Genomic DNA, 19957 nt, shown 5'->3' on the forward strand with positions numbered 1-19957 from the left:
ACTGCACATAAAAAAAGATCTAAAAAATGGGGTTGTAGAGGATTTTGAAATCATACGGTTCCGCTTTAAACCCATGGTATTTTTTCATAACTGAGGGTTGTTTCCACTCTTTGAGAGCACAGCTGGACAGACAACAGCTGAAGAACCTGCCTTAAAGCCCATCTCACCATCTCCCTCAAATATTCCTGAACGTGCTTTTCCTTTTTCTCAGTGAAGGAGCAGCCCACACGGCAGGACAAACCCTGCCCGGGGTCAGCGGAGGCAGCACGCTCCTCTCTCCTCCCCGTCCCGCTCCTCCATTCCACCCCAAGGCAGGGGCAGCCTCACCGCTAGCCAGGGGCTGGCAAAATGTTTGCCTTCCCCTGAGTCTGGTCCAGAGCCAGGCTGGGAAGAGGGCAGGCACTGGTACCCTGGCAGGTCGGGCTACCCTGAGCACAGCATCCCTTTTCACGTCAGCCCCAAGGCCCAGCTCCGGCTGGTTGTCCCCAGCATTTCCTCCGTGCCACGGACACAGGGACCCCTCTCCCACCTGCTGCCTGCCGCACACCTCCTCTTTCCTCCTGCAACATTCCCTGAAAAACAACCACCCCCAAACCCACATTTTTTCCAAGCAGCCCTCCCACTTTGTTTGCCTCACCCTCTCCCTCATTATCCTGGGTCTTGCTTTTGTTTGTCTTGGCTATTTTGGGCTGGAAGCTCTTTGGGGAAGAGAATACGGTTTAAGTGTCGCCTCGCCTGCTTAGGATGTGAAGTGTTTCATTCCTTCCAGCTGAGTGAAGCTGAATTGATAAATGAGGCATAAACTGGCTGATAATTGTCTACCTGAGTGTGGGCACCTGGTTAGCTGAATCAGCTTTAACAGGTGTAATTCATTAAACAGATGTAACTTTGTTTAGGGAAAGAAAGTCCTATTTTAAAAGGCACAGGTAGGAGTTTAATGCTAAAGCTTCCCAGGAAATCCAGTCAAGGCTATACCGTAGTGAAGTACAGCATGTTCATATAGTAGCTATAGAATAAACTATACTCTGTGGCTCTGAGCACCTTCTTCAGTCTTGTCATTCATGAAGGACCACATTTAGTGTTATTTACCATGAGAATTACATGTAATTGGTTGGAATATGGAAGTATAAATGTATAAATAAAAAAGTACCATGTACTAAGAAGCAACTGTGCTCTTCTCTAGTCAATAGCTCTGTTAACGTGATTCCACTGATACATTTTTAAATTGTATTAGTACTTGATACTGTACCTATACTATCAGTTGCTAAATTGCTGTATTAAACAGAGCTAACATAGACAGGATTAGGATGGAAATGTTTATAAGAGGTTCGTGGGATCCTCTTCATTTCACTGCCAGTAAGATGATTATTCTCATTTTAATACCTACAACACCCCAAACCTCCACACCTGGAAGAGTCATGGAAACATCTGGTCTGTATTTTGCAAATTTGAGACTCTGTTGTTATCATCTTTTAATTATATGTAAAAACAGTTTCTGTTGTAAAAGCATGTACATTATTTCAATGAATCAACGCAAAACTAGGATTTTTGTGTGTGTGTTCAGCACCTTTTCTCAGCTACACTGATAAATGAGATGCTAATACATAGCATGTGAAATATAAAAAAGGAGTTTATTCCTTTAGATGCAAGAAGTGATGTAAGAATTCAGTGAAAAGTGAAACCCAAGTATTTTGAAGCAGTATGCCCCACTTGTAGTCTCTGTAAGGAAAGCAATTCTGATGAGCACCTATCCTATCTACCAGGAATCTCTTTCTCATTCTTTGCTTAAGATCCTCTCATCTGTAATAGAGGAATATTTGTTATACAAGGCTAAATGCTGATGGTTTTTCCTTCCTTTACACAAGGGAAAAGAATATGTTGAATACTCAAGCTCTGTTTGCATGATCTAAAGAAAAAAACCAAGAATACAGTCTCTCTCTACAGCCGCCGAAGCCTTTGGCTTGCGCTGTGAATGATCGCTGGTCCTTAAAATTATGTGAGCTTTTGATAACAACACTCATACACTCCCTGTTCCCTTTTTGTGGGGCCCATCTTTTTGCAGGTGCCTCATTCTGTAGCTGAGGGCAATGGTAAATGTGTGGTTTTCTTACGTGACCTCTCCATGCTCCCTTCCTTTAAACATAGTGGCAGTATGTGAGGCTTTCCAAGCCTGTCAGGGCCGTGCATCATCTCTCCGCCATGAAATTACAAGCTGTGGTTAGGGCAAAGGTTGTGAGCTCTCCAAGAATGACACTGGGCCAAGAGGGATGCTCGGCCAAATGCGTCTATGGAGTTGTAATCAGTTGTATCGCAACCGCGTGGGCCCTCTGAACTAGAACCTTTAACACTTTTTACCTTTTTACACCTGTACAATGACCATGAAAATCCAGTGCCGGTCAATATTTACTTGGCTCACATATTAACTACTAGACCAGACAGGGAGTAGCAGAGAGCCAAGCCCAAGATAAGGCGGGAAATCCACATGGTCTGTCTTTGTTATTAGTTCCTACTTCAGAGTCAAGAGTACAACACCAGTCAAAAAGCAAACTGAAAAATTTAATTGTTTTATAAAATAAGATTATGAAATTCTATATAAAAATCCAGCTTCTTAAATATGGTACATTCACTTCCTCACAGAATATTTAAATATTCAGGTCACATACACTATATTTTCACTGTATTTGAGTTAAAATCATTGGATAAATTAAAACGTCCCTACCAAAAGATACCACAACTTATACAAATAAAACTAAGCAATAATACCTTTTTAAATACAAAATGTAAAGAAATTAATAACTCTTAGAGCATGCTACAAAATTTTGCCAGAAAAATATATGGGATCCTTTTTGTTTAACTAGAAAATATACAGTGTGCTTCTTATTTCTCTTCCTAAAATTCAGTCTCATACAATTTCCATTTAACTTAATAAATATGTACAACAAAAATGTTTTTTCTTTGAAGAATATAAATAGCAAATACTGTAGTAGAGCCTGGTCCGGCATTCTTTTCTCATCTAGTGACTATAGTGGGGCTTTTCAACTCTGAATGTGCAAAAATGCAGAATCAGGCTCTTAGTGTTATCAACAGGTTAATAGCTTTTACAAAAGTGATTTTATTAAAAAAAAACCTCCAAAAACACTGCAAAAGACTTAGAGCTATTCCAGTCAGGCATTTCTATAAATAGTAAGACATAATGTAGGGAAACAACGTTCCAGTTTAATTACTGCTGGCAGTAATTAGGGAAAAATAGTCAGTGGAGAATGAAAAATATTTTGAATTAGACACACCTTACTTTCACTGATTTAACTTGGTTCCCTATCATTTCTAAAAAGAGTTTCTGGTATAATCTATACATTGTAAATCTGTGAAGAAACTTGATCACCTTCTTCAGACTTTGGATGGTTCGCTTTGGAAAGTGGTATGTTTTCAAGTGCTTCAGTCCATACATTAAACCTTTAATAGTGTCTTGGTCGCCATTCTTTATTCTCCACAGATTGAGAAGCTTCAGAACTTGCTCTGTAGGTTGACATAGTTTCATTGTGCGCTCGATATCTTCCTTTCCCACTTTCTTGCCTGGTAAGCTTCCCATCAGTGTGTTGAGATGTTCAAAGGTGAGATTCGGGTGGTGGCCAATATGCTTTAAGACACTATTTTCGCAAAGATCGATATCTATATAAAGCAAAAAGAAAAGAGAGGTAAGTACAATGCATTACAACTTTACCATGGCCTGCAAAAAAACTTGCAAAATTGCAAGGTGAATATTCCTTCGCAATTTTTTTTTTACTTTTTTCCAAAAAACTTGGTCAGCAATGCTTTTTTTTAGGCTCCAATTATGAAAAGCACTTAAGAATTTAATTAACTTTGCAAATACGAACAGCCCCAAGTTACAAACTTCACAGCAAGTATTTATTGCTATATGCTTGTTTCATCTAACTTGTAAAATGTTTTGTGTATGTGATAGGACTCCTAATATTTGGTTCCACTGATTGAAAATTTTGCTCTTCTTCAGAAATGTCTAGGCAAGCTTTGCTAAAATAGTCATTTTGGTTTTTGAAATATTCTAGACACTTTGCAGTCTGATGTAAGCATACATGCTAAAAAGGAGAGGGGAACCCCCCCCCCCCACATTTCTGCAGCAATTCTCAAATCTATTCTGAGCGGGCAAAATGTTGTTCAAATGTGGAGGTTGTTGATGGTGGCTTACGTGAAAAGAGTTGGCCTGACTCTCATAAAAACCTTGGTGTTAGCATTGCAGCACTATTTCACCTTTGACACCTGTCTTGGCAGATTCAGCATGAACAAAGCGGTAAATTGGCATGACAAATAGATACCAGAAGGGAAAAAGAAGGGAAAGCCTGTTGGTGTATTCCTCACTCCCATGCGTCCCCATTCCGTGAATAGATGCCCTAGTCTGAGCTGTCAATCTCCACTTTACAGAAAACAAATTGCACTCTCAGTTGCAGGCATCCAGCTCCCTCTAACCTCAACAGCCACCGCTCAGATATAACAGTGGGAAACATTTTCCCCACCTGATCAAAATTCTCCATACATTGCACAGGCTCAAAAGAGGATCTTGGCTGTGACACCACACATGCTCCAAAGGGGGCTACAAGTCTGGGAAGAATTCAGTCCTTGGCTGATGAGGAGAAGCTGAATTGTCTTCCTCTTTGTTTACCCTAGACTTCACTGTGCTTATGGTATCGATAAATCTCAGTCAGGCCCTGCAGGTCCTCCTCAGAGTATAACAGATCACCATGAGGTATTTGAACCCAAGCAATTTTTAAAGTGCCATTTAGAAGGTTGCTTTTAATATACATGCTATCAAAATAAGGTACCTTGAATAATCTTCTTGACCATATCCTGTTCTTTGTTTTGCTGCTTCCATAATTTCAAAAGCTGGAAGGTCTGCTCTTGAGAACTGTGCCTTTGTTTAATCTTTTCGATATTTTCTGTGCTAACCTTTGTTCCAGGCAAACTGTCTGCTAGTATATTCAGCCAGTTAGGTGTGAGCTGAGTAGGAACAGCAAACCTGAACAAAGCCTCCTCGCACAGGGTTACATCTGAAATGAGAAAAAGAGTATGTCAGTTGTTCTGATCTGTCACCCTGCCTGTCTCAGAAAAAAGAGCAAGCAGCAAAGATGATAAGAAGAAATGTTTAAAAAACAAACTAAGAAGCGGTCTTTATAGTGCCGCTGCTCTCTGTGCTTGAGTTCTATTTGGTCTGACCTACAATAATTAAAACTCTACTATGGCCATCACTGTAGCAGGCAAATAGCTAACAAGCTAGATATTTTTATCATAAATGCTGATACGTTAATTTTAACTATAATTAAAGGTATGTTTTCAGAGCACTCTTCCTTAATAGGATACACACCTATTCCACATTTTTGAGGTGTCGTATCTGTATTTTCCTGACAGATGTTGTCACGAACTGCATTTCCCTTCAATGCTATTTTGAAACCCAGTGCACTGCAGTTCGTGTGTTTTAGACAGGCTGCTTTGGATGATGTTTCATTTGAGAAAAATCCTTCTGGACATCGCTTACATACAGTGTCACTCTCAGGGGTACCTGTGGAAACAGAAAAACAATGCATCCAATTACTATAACCTCAACTGTGGAAAAAAAATACAAGAATACAAAAAGAAAAGAAAATATTCCTCTCCAAATTGTCATGCTTCTGCTTTTAATATTTCTGATCTATGAAGGAATCACATGTAGGAAAAAAATATTAATTTTTAAAACCAAAAAAGTTTCTTTAAGGGAATGATGTTCCTGCTGGAGTAACAGAGTAAATAGTACTCTTACACACACTTGTTACCCACTTTAAAATCAGTAATTACTAATTAAATCAGTAATTTAGTAAAGTAATATCTTTAAATCAGTAATTACTTGAGTCTATTCAGACATTACATAATGTCTGACCTTCATCCTTCAACTGTACAAATATTCTGTAAAATAATTAAATGGCACAGGAAACTGCTCTAAATTGTACTCTGTAATATCTGCCCAGAACCTTGCTTGAACGGGTTACTTTAGTTCTAGCTAAAAATATAACCCAACTAAATACAAACTACAGACCCCCTGAAAAGTACTTTCCCTCTTCAAATATTAAATTATACAGGAAAATAGAATGTCAGTAACATTTCTGAATTTTTTTTCTGGGCTTGAATAAAATACTATTAAAAGCAAAGAAAGCAAATCATCCAATCTAGTAAAAATATTTAATATACACACATATGTTTTGCTTGCTGTTTTACTTTCGTAAGGCATAGTTTTACTTCAGAATCAAATACATGTTACAACAGAATGACAATATATGGTTCTATCACATTGACAAAGAGGAAGAAAATTATTGTATGAAATCTGAAACAATGCAAACAGTCTAACCACCAGTGGCAGAAAAATGACAGTACCAATAACTGCTGTATATTCCCTCCTAATTCATCTTTATTCAGCCAACATTTAAGCAAGTGCCTAAAGTCTGATATCTAATATTGCATTACTGAATATGAACTTAAGCACATGCTTAAATTTTTATGGAAATAATTGGAAACTATATTTGAATAAGAAAATGCCTCCATCTAGTGTATTTTGGAAGTATTTACATGTGGATGCTTATTTTAATACTAGCTTTTAAGTAAATTTTATTTATTTGGGGCATTTCCTTAGAGAAAAGAGTATGAATCTGAAGTTTTCAAGCACCTGTGAAATAAGGAATAATACTCGCATACACCTGACCTAGCACTTCCATCATCAGACAAGTGAAAAAAAAGCCAAGTTTTTAGTTGTTGTGCATCTGAAGAATCAGAGACCCTGTATATTGCCAGACCTCCCAAAATCCTCTGCTTCCTGCAGCCAGCACCCAGCCTGCAGCAACAGTGTCTCTCCTTGCGTTTTCTTGCACAATGTGCACTGCCAGCAGCTCTGGGCTGTACGAAACTCCAGCCAACGCCTGCACCTGAGCGGGCAGCAATTAGCTTTTCTGAGACATCTGAAATTTTAGCAACTCTCCCTGCTACAGACATGCTGCCGTTGTGCTCTGGCAGCGAGGAAGGGGAAGAAAGGAGAGTTCCTGCAAACGGTGTGTCGTTCTGCTCAGAGCTTCCCATATAACCTTTGCAGCACAAGAGGGAAATAAACCGGGTAATACATCAGCGTTCTCAGGGTTGAGCAGAAAGCCACCCCCCAGCTTTGCCAGCTTCTTCGCTGCTTATCTGGCCGCTCTTGTTCAGGGCACAAACCGCCGCAGCCCAGCCACCCTTCTGCCGCTCCCTCCAATTCGCCTGGAATCCCCCATTCTCCTCAGGGAAACCACAGCCGCTGCCGGGGAGATAGCGCTGCCTCGTAGCAGCACTGCTTCCCCAGCGCACTGCTGCTAAAAATTCTGCCATGTACAGGGCCGACCACGGCAGAAAGGAACAAAACCTTAATCTGCACTCACAAAAGGGGACTACCAAAGTAAAGTGATCTGCCCAACGTAATCATGAGCGACTGGCAGTGGGGAAACAGATTTCTAATGCTTTAAGCTTTGAATAAGACACTGGACCATAACATCTCCCTGTGTGGCGGTGGAAGCATATTTTTCTACACTTAGGTTTTATTTCACCTGAATATACATTGTTACAAAGTTCAAGGCTATTATGTAGCAGAAAGCAGGACTGCAGTGTGGTCCATGCTTATTAAATTTTTAGTCGATGCCTCACCTCAAAAACGGACTATTGACACAGGGGGATGCAATTATTTTTACAATGTTTTCATTCCTTGTTTGAGGTCTGCTTGGGTTTAGCTGGTTTACTCTGATGGTCTTTTGGAAACCAACTTTCCAATATATTACACGATTCGACAATTTATCTTCTTCCAAAGTTTGTTTCATTTTGAACTGAGGGATTCAAATTTGCCTGCCATGGTTTCACTGTGCTCGCAGGGATGCAGCAGGCTGGTTGCTCAGACAATTTATACTTCTTTGTTCATCTCCCAAACGGGCTTTCTGAGAACTTTGTTTCTGGCCCCTTTTGACTTGCTGCTGAGGTTCGGTGGAAGCTCATTAACCCAAGCCCCTGGGTATAACGATTTAGGTTAATGGAAGTTTATAATATGGAAATGCGGTACCTGCCAGTGGAAATGCTTAACAGTGGCAAGGGCGTCAGGGTAATGCTTAGTTAACCAATTACTCAGGGACTAGTGAGCAGCGACAGCAGCGACATTACTCCTTAAGTCAAAGTTATTCTCCAACAAGATGTTCATAATCCAAGAAAGGACTCCCAACCTGTCATTCAGCATAGCTTTAAAATGTACAGGCCAGCCCTTGTGTTTCTCATTGTATATATGTAATTCCTAGGGAAGTAATTCTGTAGTCTGGAGATTCGTTGTCTACGGGTTTCAGCCTGAGATGCTTTGATTTTCCGTATTTCCTTCCTCTTCTCCGGGCCGTTATCAATCTCTGGTACAATGACAGTTTACAATTCTTTCAGGCTGTATTAAATACCGGAGCTAAACTGGGCCATGACATTTGCCAAATGATAAATGATGTATTTTGTTTTGAGAGAAGAACTTATTATTGGTTTAACAATTTATGTTGTCTTAAATGAAGAATACACTCCACTGAAAAGCATCGCTTCGCTCTGTATCCCCACCAGACATACAGCACAATGCCAGCCTGCTTGACAAAGAAACAGTTGTTTGTTTGAGAATAGTAACGGTTTCCCTAAGAGTTCCACTTAGGATGCTGATAATTAATTATTACCACATATTGCTGTGATGCTAGAGCTATATTAATATTGTTATAATTATACACTCGGTGTCAAACACGTAGCGCTCCTGGTGTTTGTCAAGATATACAGTTGCTTGCAACAGCAGATTTCAAAATGAAAAACATTATTATTTATCACACACACAAATACTACATTCCAGATAATGTTCCTTTAAAAGAGGCAATCCATCATGTTTCTCATTAGAGTGCAATTTGCTACATTTGCTACTGCCATTAAGTTATATATTACAGTAGGAGCAGGGTATTCCACTGAGAAATGTTCCTTTGGCTACAGTCCAAATGATGCAGACTAGGAACAGGTTCAATTGGCTTTACAATTTACCGTCCTGTAATTTCATCTGGACGAGCCTCTTTCCTAATCTTGTAACTGCCACGAGTCGTCGATGTGTGGTAGAGCTTTAATTAAGTCTGCGTGTGTTGACAAGCAGTACATACCTGGCTGTGCAACGCCGAATCCGGGAGGACACTCCTTGTGCTTTAAACAAAACTCGAGCTCCAGGTATCTGCCTTCGACGCACTCACAGATGCGTTTCTGGGTGCTGGTGCACTCCTGCTTGATGTACTGCAGCTCTTTGCAAACGGCGCTGCAGTACTGGCATTCATCGTTACTGTTCCACTCTTCGGCGTAGTACTGATCCGGACACGGGGCACACTGCGTCGGGCTGGTGGCTGTACAGTGCTGCTTTACGTAGCTCCCAGGAGGGCACTGGTCACACAGCAGTTGACGGGATGTCCCTGGGTCGTAGTGGGGATACTTGGGGGGAGAGTCGTCCTGGATGGTCCACTTAATAGAAACGTCCAGGAGCTAGCAACAGGAAAATAAAACATCGCTCGCTTTAGTTCTGGGGAGCACCGTGGTCACAATGAAACCTACATTTTAATGAGTTTATGAGTCTAATCATGTCGCTATCTTCAAAAAAATGTTTGCGTTGGGAATTTATAAAATATTAGCCAGCTTCCGGACTCTCCCATGTCTATCTTCGAATGGGAAAATTTTAGGATCTTATCCAGCAAATCTTCCCAACGAAAGCATTTCTTTGTTCTTCCAGAGATGTAGATCCTGTTCTTCTCCCATTTACACCCTTGTAACATCACTGGGCAATGACCTTTTACCACCTGGCACCATTAGTTTCAACCTGGCCTATTAGTTTTTATACGATGCACAGCAAGGTGGGGATTATGCACTCCTGTGCTCTTAAGTATCAAGTACTTCAGATGCAAAAGAAATAGTATCTGAGCATACAAATCTGACCAGCGTACTGCACCATTACCACAGATACCTTTAAAGGTGACTCCTTATAGTATTTCTTTTTACCAGCAACGAATAGCTAGAACAATATAGGTTACTTTTTAATGCCTTCCATTTAATCTTGCACTGAAATGCAGCAGCTCTGGGGATAAAACATGGCAGCTATGTCAAGTATGAAGATGCAGCTTCAGACAGAGGTAAAGAATGCTGCAGTTTATGAAGGGTACATTAAGGACTTAATTGCACAAGCTGGAAGAGGCCAGTCTAATGCTTTCAATTCCTATCTAAAACCACAGGCTTACAGCTGTCCTGAGGACCTGGTTCAGTACTGGCACACATCGTGACTGCTACACTCCTCCTGCTTCCTGCAACAGTCTGCTTTGCTGGTGCAATTTGGGTTCAAGCAACCTGAGATGACCCTGCCCTTCTACACAGACAACCTCCGTATCGCATCATTTTGGTCTTGTAACTGAAAATCTGGTTCTGTCATTCCACCAGCCTATTAAAAAGAACTAACTCTTGGGTTTACTCCCTACGTACCGCCCCAAGCCCTACAGCGTCTGCTGGCAGCTCACTCTCCCCACTGAAAACCCGGCTCTGTCCCAGCACTGCATGACCGACGTGTCACTTCTCTTCTAAAACTTGTACATTTTATAAAGATGAAGTAAACTCACTCTGAATTATTTTTTCCCTATGCATCCATTCAAATTACAGATCCAACTGACTTGTCTTTGTTGCTATTTTAATCCCAGTCAGCTAATACAGAGTTGCCAATTCAATTTCAAGAAGGTATTTTTCCTCTTTTCCAATGCAGATGTCCCCAAAGTGTAAGTGGAATTAACTCTTTTTATTCATTTAGACTCTACACTTCCTAAAGAGGCTTCATTTAAGGGCCTCACTTCTGCCACAGCATGGCACTTCTTAAGTGATAGTCTTATTAAGGTTGGAAAGGACGATTTAATTGTTCATCTGCACTAACACAAGTCGCAGCGTTTGCACTAAGTAATATTAGGTGCCTAAATTAGGAACTCTTACTGCTTAAGAAAATATTCGTAAGTGCATTCTCCTGTTGCCTGCCTATGAATCCACTTTTATACAGCTATTCTTAGACAGGCTAAAGAATGAAATGCAGATTGTATGGATATTCCCTACAGCCTCTTCTAGTTACCCTTGACTAAGTCCTGTAACTTGTCCGATCCGTGATTTCTACAGGTGGAGACCACACTTTTTCTTGTGGTCTCAAGGCATAATCTCTTCCATTGTGAGAAATTCCTTATTAGTCACTGAAGTTTGATGTACCGCTCCATTTTTCTTAAATGACTGGATCTGTTCCATGAGAACTATTTAACAAGAGGGTGCAGCACATTTTTTAATAGTGAATGGCTTTCCATTGATGAAAAATGCACCAACCCTTGGTAAATCTACAGCTATTACTCTAGCAATAAGGAAGTCCTGGCAATCCCATTAATTGTTGATGTGAACAGTCAGGTTTTCTTCTAAGTTTTTTATTCAGTAATAGATAATACAGCATCCCAGAGTCCAAGACTTGCATGGACACACGCATTCCCTTCACAGAACATAAGAGACTGCAACATGCAGCACAGACACTACAAAGACAAGCATCAACCCACATTTCACGCAGATGTCTGTGAGAACCCAAGACAATACCCAACATAGATAAAAATCTGACACTGTGAAAATGATTAGGGACAGCAACCAGACATCTGGGCAGCAAGTCCTTGTGCAGAAACGCCAGTTTTCCTGCTCCACAATGCACAGCTCACAGCAAATCCCAAGGTGTCACTGCAGCAGAACCTGCTCCTCTGGGTCATGCTTCTGCCCTTGGTGACACATTTTCACGTGCTGAACGGTTAGGTGGACCATTTCATGACTGCTCAACTCCCCTCTGCAACATGCAGGAGCAACAACAAGATTTTTCTCCATTTTCCTTACTCAATCATTTACATTGGAAATCATATATAAGGCAAGAGAGAAGTTTTCCTGCAGGGGATGATTCAGGATTAAAAATAATTCAAATTCAATAATCAGGGTATGAGAGCATGCGGTTTTGTAGCGATAAATGGAGGCACTTGCTTCCTGAAGAACCTACAGCTATGTGAAGCAAGCCGATAAAAATTGAAAACAATTCAACACAATTTGAGAGGAACCGATTTAAAAAATTGAGAAAAAAAATACTTGAACAATATGTGTGTGAGACCATGTGAAGTTTTGCCCTTGGAAGTACCATAGCTATTAATGGCAACCAGAATACTATTAATCTAAATGAGCATAACCAATAAGCATAATAGGATTAATAAATCAGCATCACTAAAAGGACAATTGGTCTTTGCATTTTATTTTTTCTTTGTGTTTTTAAAAGAAAAGAGCATCACACCTGTCTTTCCTTCTTTCCCAGAAGCACACATTACGTAGCCGCAGTAATCCATCGATCAGTGGCTGAGCCGTATGTATGCAGGATCCAACTCTTATTTATAAGTTAACAATTATGACAAAAGATTCTTCAGTCAAACTAAAGCTATATATGCAATAAATATCTCAGAATTTTACCAGAACATTTTATACATAATTTTCAACATACAGCTAGATTCCTATTACTATTTGACTGCTATGATCCTACTAGTACAGTGAGCTGTGCAACTCATTGCCACAGGACATTGTAAATGGTTGAGTTCAAAATGTTACTTGACATAGTAATGGAAGAAAATAATAAAGGGCTATCAAACATAAACATCATCTTTTGATCAGGAAATCCCAAACCACAAATTTCTTGAGTCTGGAGGAGTGTTTTGGAAAAATATCACTCTTTTTCTGCCTTTTTATTCCATCTCCTCTATGCATCAGTTATCAGCCCCTGCCATAGACAGCATATGGGGCTTTTTAGGGCATTTTTTTCTGGATTATTTTTTTCTTAGGCACAGTACAGCCATTAGTATGTTGTTAAATACATTTCTAGACTCCAATCCCCAATACCACACTTCTTCATAAGACTACTGTAGGCCCCTTAATAATACTTAAGAGAATACATCTGCAAGATTGTCTTTTGTGCATACTGAAAACACCTAGCACACGAGTATTCTGAATATTAATATGCAACCTGAAAATCAGAAGTTATCTTTGAACCTACATTAAGTGCCAAAGTAAAGCAAACTGTTTGTCAGAAGTTTTGCAAAAATACAGGAAGAATGGTCGAAGGTCATTAAGTATAATTTTTACTAGTTTTACTGCAGCAACTTGGCACGAACAGAATGAAAAGACTCTTCTTGTCCCCCAGCTCACAGCATAAGCTAAAGGGCAACGTCAATAAATTGTCCTTTCTCCTGGCCTAAGACACACTGAATTCGTGGTTACATTAGCAAGTTGGATCACCTGTTACAGCAGAGTCGAGCAAAACAATGGTGCCGCACATCTGACATCCACGTTATGCATGATTCAGAGGGGCTATTTTGGACTACAGTCAGCTCTCATGGACTGAGCATGCATTAGTGCTTAAAGTGCATCTGGTACATCTCTGGAGTCTGTCTCTGGATTTACTTTCATCAGTCCAGTTTACTTTTGTAAATCCACTTTGTGCACTCCAAGTCTGCTCTGATGTGCAAACATAAAATACAGTAAATAAGGATGATCAGGAAAGGCCCTTCAAAAACATGTTCTGAAATCAAATTAAAATAGTAATTAAATGCATTTTATGTCATTCCGGATATTTCTCCTCCTAAACTATGCTATGACTAACTTGGTAGCAGATTCTCAGCCACATAAAACCTCTGACTGACCTGAATGCCTGTACTTAAATGTGGGCTATGTACTAAACACCTGAATCTCTGCTGTAAGAAATAGCACTATCTGAGCACATGAAAATGCTGTGATCAGAACTTACTAGTTCTGAACATTAGTCTTCCCAATAGCTTCATAGAAAGCAGGATTTCTCCCATAATCATGCTGGCACTGGCCTGTTTTGCTCTTGCTGGAAAAGAAGGCATGTTCCAGTTCAAAGGGAGGAAGAAACTAAAAGTCTGGCTTCAGTTTACTGGAATCAGAAGTAGGGGTAATGAGCATGTTCACCCTTTAACCCTTAAAAAAACCAATGCTGGTGTCTATCAGTGCTACTACACTTGGCCAAAGTCATGATCTGGCATTCAGAAGATTGCGTAAAATTCTGTTCATCCTTGTTTAGGAAAGGTTAATTCAGGCTGGGAGAGGTACAGAGAAAGTTTAGAAGGAAATGGAGAGCTTCATCTTGAAGAGCATCTTGACTTGTTCAATAGCTTGGCAAGTCAAAACAGTACCTATAGGTTCAGTACAGATAGACAGTGAACACACAGAGAGAGAAGAACTTTCTCTGTTAAAGGATAATGCTAGCAAATGAAAAGGGGATTCTGTCATCAGAGGAAGTTTGGCAACAGCCTTTTACTGAGAAGCAGGTGCAAGATACCCAAGTAGTTTAAATATAGCTCTCAATGCATTTCTGAAAGCAAATACACCATTTGGTTTCCTGGAAGAGCTGGAGAACAGACTGAAAACATCTAGGCAGTTTCTTTGAATTTTAAACCCTAAGCAAATCCTTTATATTGCAACACCAATGGAAGCCAACGATACTCAGTATCTTGTTCACCTCAACAAATTAACTGTTAGTCAGATTCAGAGTGCACTCAACTGCAAAACATTTTCCCAGTGGTAGTGAAATGCAAGGTTCCATTTAAAAAAAAAACAATCCCAAAGGTTGGGTTTTTTTGTTCTAGGAATATGAAATGCTATCGGTAACAAAATGATTACAACAGAACAAAAGCAAACCAAAACCTAGTATCATTAACTAGCTCTACCAACCTATTGGGTGAAATTCAGTTCTAGTGTCATGGGCTCAGTTCTGAAAGGACTGAAAAACTCAGTCCTCATCCATCTCGCCTGGGTACCTCTCAGGGTGGCTGCCTCTGTGTGAGGAATTTGGATGAACTGTAAGTACTGAAATACAAGTCTAGTGTAAGTCTGTGTCATGCAAGTAAATACTGAGAACTTATTCAATGAGTTACCCAAGGTTAAAAAGCAATTCTTTGATTGTGTCACTCAACACGTTAGGCCTGAAGCTATATTTTTCCCTACCATCTTTATGTCAGCATACACAATGCTAGCATAAAAGGCCTATGCAGTCCATTTATTTGAGCCCTTAGAAGATGCTTTTGAAAGAGAAATAATGTGATTGTAAAATTTCATTTCAGATCTTGGGCATGAAAAAAGTACATGCCCTTTTCTTTCATCTTTAAATGTAAGGCAAAGAGCCGCTTGCTTTTTCTTGTTGAATTAAAATGAACTGGAAGACAAAGCACATAAAGCAAAAATCCTTCAAGCATCATCCCCTTAAATCACTGCTTTGTGAGAGAAAAGAAAGTGGCTTTTCAGCATATGAAAATATTATTATATAGCTTGGCTTTGTGGTTTTGGGTTGTAGACCAAAGGAGAATGTTTAATTTGCTGAGAAAGATAAATCTGTTTCTGTTTTGCATTCCACAACTATTCCGAAGCATATTTTCCTGCGTGATAAATAATCATTCAAAGCATCTGTCAGATTGCTCCTAGTGTTTGCATTGGGTTCAAAATAAAACCTCACAACTCTCCTACTTTGCTTTCTACACAAAGTATTTGGACAAAGCTAAGGCAGGAGGCCTTCACTTAACCCTCAGCCCTTAGGCAGAATGCCTCACTGAAATCATGCACAGACCCCAGAGAAATCCCAGTGGTGAAATATAGCACTGAACGATATTAACAAGGTCCTCCTAATCACTAGCATCAAATCAAAACAGTATCTCTAGATCCAGTACATGACAGAGTCATGCTGGATCAGATCCATGGCCATCTATTGCAAATAACCATTGTAAAATACTTGTCATCTAGGGAGAAAGGACTCCCATCCATCTAGGAGATACTCAACTCTCACCCTCCTCACCTTGCTGCACTGGGGGTCCCCAGGCAATCACTGAATTTAACCTCTTTGTGCCAAAAGCTATGCAGCACTGCTTACACTGTGAGTTGCTGCAGGCTCACTTACAGCACAGCCCAGACAAAGCACCTTCTGGCAGACCGCAGCTGAGCGTCAGGTACACAACGAAAGCTAAAATGGAGTCATTTTCGCTGGTCTGAGTTTAACTTATAAAGCTGTGCCACCATTCTGCCAACTGCTGCAATGCAATTCACTCACTTTGGACATAACGGGACCTACGTTTGTATGGCAGATGCTTTATAAAGTGGAGGCTGCTCTTTTACATAAGAAATATAACTAGTGACTCTCCGGAGCCACCTGTATTCGAAACTGAGGCTAACAACCACTGTTTTCATTTCTCTGTCAGTAAAGCAATATGTCAACAATTCAAATCTCATAGAGACTTTGTGAGGGACCATTAGTTGTCATTTACAAAGCAATTTAGGGGTCTAAACTATTGTTTCATTTTCAGTGGTAGGAAAATGACATTCAGCTGAAGAGCAGGTTTACATCTTATCACAGAAATGCTAAATTGAAAGTCTTCGTTTATATGAGTTACATTTGCCTTGAAGCTTGTGGGGGGAGAAAGCAGAAAAGACTAACCAGCTTCTCTCCAAAAGATGTATCTTATCCATAACTCGTATTTTGGAACATTACTCACCAGAGTGACAGCAAGATTTAGAGCTAACCCAAACCTGGGATGTTACCACCATGGCCAAAGTCTGCCTTTGCACTGAACAGAATTACTACCAACTGACCATCTAGCTAGAGAAACAGTATGTCCAGTATTATGTGCAAACAGGTGTTTTTCTCCAGGAACACCATCGGAGTAGTAAATCTAGTAGCATAAAAGTTAAATACAGAAGGAACAAAATTAAAGTTTCTGTGAGATTTGACCAGTGGGTGCTATTTAAATTGTGACAATATCTTTTAAAAATTCTTCTGGTAACCTTGGTGTTTTATTTTTAACCAACACACATGCAGACAGACAGAAAGAAAGTCAGACAGAAAGATAACTCCTACCCTCGCGGGCTGCAAAGCCACTGCTGCCTACACACAGCAAACCCAACAGGCAGGCCAGAAAAAGCATGTCACATGCGCCCAGAGATCCAAAATAGAGAAAGGTCAAGTTTAAGGGTCAAGATAGTTACGTGACAAGTAACGAGATCCAGCTCTGGGGAATTTCTTTCAATTCAGTCCGATTTCATAACGCTTGCCTGTTTGTAAGCAGTTTTAGTGTTCCAGCAAACAACACGTACATGCATGCACCACCACAGCAGGTCCCCTTTCTGAAACCATAGCAAAGAGGCCAAGGCTGAAAGTACATCATGTCCGAAGAGTCTTTTTTAGCTATGGTATCTCCAAACTAGGTTTAAGGTATATGAGCCAAACATACATAACTTTGAACTGCTGTTGTGCCTCCTACAAGTGTTCTTATAAAACAGGTACTAAAATGTTTTTTCTGAGCTCCAGCACATCTGACATTACTTAAACTTCACTGATAGTACATAAAACTTCACAATAACTTCAAATAAATTGCTTTTAAATATTTAATAGAGTTGAATGATGAAGGTCTGGTATGTACTTCTGCCACTGGTGTATTTCAGCTCCAAGATTCAACCGCCAGAGGATTATGCTGAACCTCACCAAACGCTGTTACTTTATAAGAGAACATGAACAGGCACATTACATTTAATCAAAATACTGATGTGATTATTTTATGACAGCCACAGATAAGAAGGCAAGATGATAACAGGCTACTGCTGAAATTCCCAGATTAACTTCCCATGCTTTCATGCAGACAAAGAAGACACAACATCATACATGAGATGAAAAAGTTGTCCTGTGTTTCAATTTGCTGACCACGAGCCTGACAATTTTTGCTTCCCTTGCACCATTAATTACATTGGGTTTGTTTCTCAAAAAGCTCTTTCAGAAAGTTGTACAGAGAGTAACAAACATGCATTACTCATCGGATCCTGGAAATCTTGTTGCATTTATAAAGAGCTTTCAAAATAAATGGATCTCAGTTCTAATGCTCTGCCACAACATTAATGCTACTGTACTCAACAAAACAACCCAGGAGCAAGTTACTGTGCAGGCATGCATAACAGCCTGCTCTGAATATTATTTTTAATGGTTTTCATTGAATGTTTTCTTATCCAAAAGATGAATAGCCTCCAAATAGATGTTAAACAGTATCTGTCTGTATGCAGGTTTTAATTAATCTGACATCATATACAATTCCATACAGCTAAATGGATTAAATGACATTTTGAAGGATTTACTGCACTGCTAACATCTCTAAATTTACATCTGGAAGCATCTTGCTAAATCACCAAGTAAACAAAAACTTACTAAAGCAGGGGCTTATACCAGATTTAATAACACAACTTTTTCTGTAATAGCTACTGACATAGCTACTAATACATCACTTTCTTGCACACGAAGCTGAATTTTCTAAGCCAAAACAAGCACCACTCACTTGTGCTTTTTTTTTTTCTTCTGGAGTTCACAGTGTTTTTCCCGGGTAAGAAAGCCAGCCCAGTATCTGAGATACCGACCAGTGCCACTGCAGCAGAGATTACACAGACAGGCAGGGATGGAGCTTTTGTAAATCATAACCAAACATCTCAGGCTACAGTTTCTAAATTCATCCCTAGATACAGTGTTTTGTGTCAGCCCGGTATGATGAAGCCTTACAAAAGGAGAGAGGAAGATAGGAAAAAAGGCAAAAGAAAAGCAAATCATGTCACTACCTTAAGAATGGGATGAAAATCCCTGCTGCCTCCCTGGAGCTGGACATGTCCCTTGTACTCCAAACCTCACCGGGAAAGCTCGGCGTGATGAAATGAAAAGGGCTTACCAAGAAAATGGAGAGAAGGCAAAACCCCCTCCAAAACCGGAAAAACCCAAACAAACAAACAAAAAACCCAGAAGAAAAGCCGTATGTCTTTACAGCCTGATCTCTGGAGCTGTAATGCATCTTAAAGCCTATCTACCTCTCTGAAGGGACTTACCACAAGCGTGCAGCACAGGAACTTGTTCATTGTGGTCGGTGGAAGAAACCTCAGCGAGCTGGGAAATCAGGCAGAGAGTCAGCTCCCGCTCCAGTCTCCTAGCAGCCTGCTTACATCCCCCAACATTAAAGACACGATATATATATAGTCCCGGTGTAACAGGAAGCTTTGGCTCAGCTTTGATCACTCATCCCCTACCATGACCAAACTTTTCTCTTTCGCGCGCTCTCTCTCTCCCCCCCCACCCCTCTTTTTTTTCTTTTTTTTTTTTTTTTTTTTAAGGAACCTGTAAAACTTGATGACTTAATGGAACCCTTTGAGTGCTGTAACCACAGACTGGAAAATGCAGGAGGGAGTGTCAGGGGCTGGCCAGGGGAGGGTTTAATTGGGCTCTGGCTGGCTGGCTGGCTGTCCCCCCTTCCTCCCCACGGAGCAGCCAGCTTGGAGGGGACACCCGCGCCCTGGGGACAACAGCAGCCCCCTCACCGTCCCAGGCTGACGGGAGACACAGTTTAAAACCACAGCTGGAGGCTGAGCCCCGGGGCCCGGCGGCAGCACAGCCGCCCGCTGGCAGGGCCCTCCAGCCCGCCCGGGGCTGCCATTTCCCGGGGAGGAAGAGGGCTCCTCTGGGGTCCTCTCCCCAGGAGAGGGGCTGGCTGGAAAGCAAAGGCCAGGGAGGGGGAGGCTGAGGGGAAGGAGGATCACCCCTGGTTTCCGTCCCCTGCTGGTTTCCCTTCCCTGCTGAGGCAGGAACGCGAGCAATGGCCCCACTGCCCCTGCCCCCTGCCAGGGCAGGCCTGGGCCATATGAGGGGTGTCCGGCTGCCCAGCTGCCCGCGGGCCAGCACCAGCCCCGAGGGCCTTCGTGGGGAGGAGAGACCTGTGGGAACGATACGGGGCTTTGGCACCCGCGGTTGTGATTTTCCAGT

The 19957-nt window shown here is 40.9% G+C and overlaps 1 protein-coding gene across 1 annotated transcript; it reads right to left on the reverse strand.

The window, feature by feature from the left end:
• Window positions 1-2587: 2587 nt before the first annotated feature.
• TNFRSF11B (TNF receptor superfamily member 11b) lies at window positions 2588-19281 on the reverse strand. The gene is made up of 5 exons (XM_049824821.1): window positions 19030-19281; window positions 9207-9576; window positions 5375-5569; window positions 4836-5060; window positions 2588-3669 (listed from the first exon to the last, which is right to left on the reverse strand). The coding sequence occupies exons 1-5, from the start codon at window positions 19057-19059 to the stop codon at window positions 3278-3280; spliced, it is 1212 nt and encodes a 403-aa protein (XP_049680778.1). The 5' UTR covers window positions 19060-19281; the 3' UTR covers window positions 2588-3277.
• Between the last annotated feature and the right edge of the window lie 676 nt (window positions 19282-19957).

Source organism: Accipiter gentilis, chromosome 2 (genome assembly GCF_929443795.1).
Source record: "Accipiter gentilis chromosome 2, bAccGen1.1, whole genome shotgun sequence".
NCBI lineage: Eukaryota > Metazoa > Chordata > Aves > Accipitriformes > Accipitridae > Astur > Astur gentilis.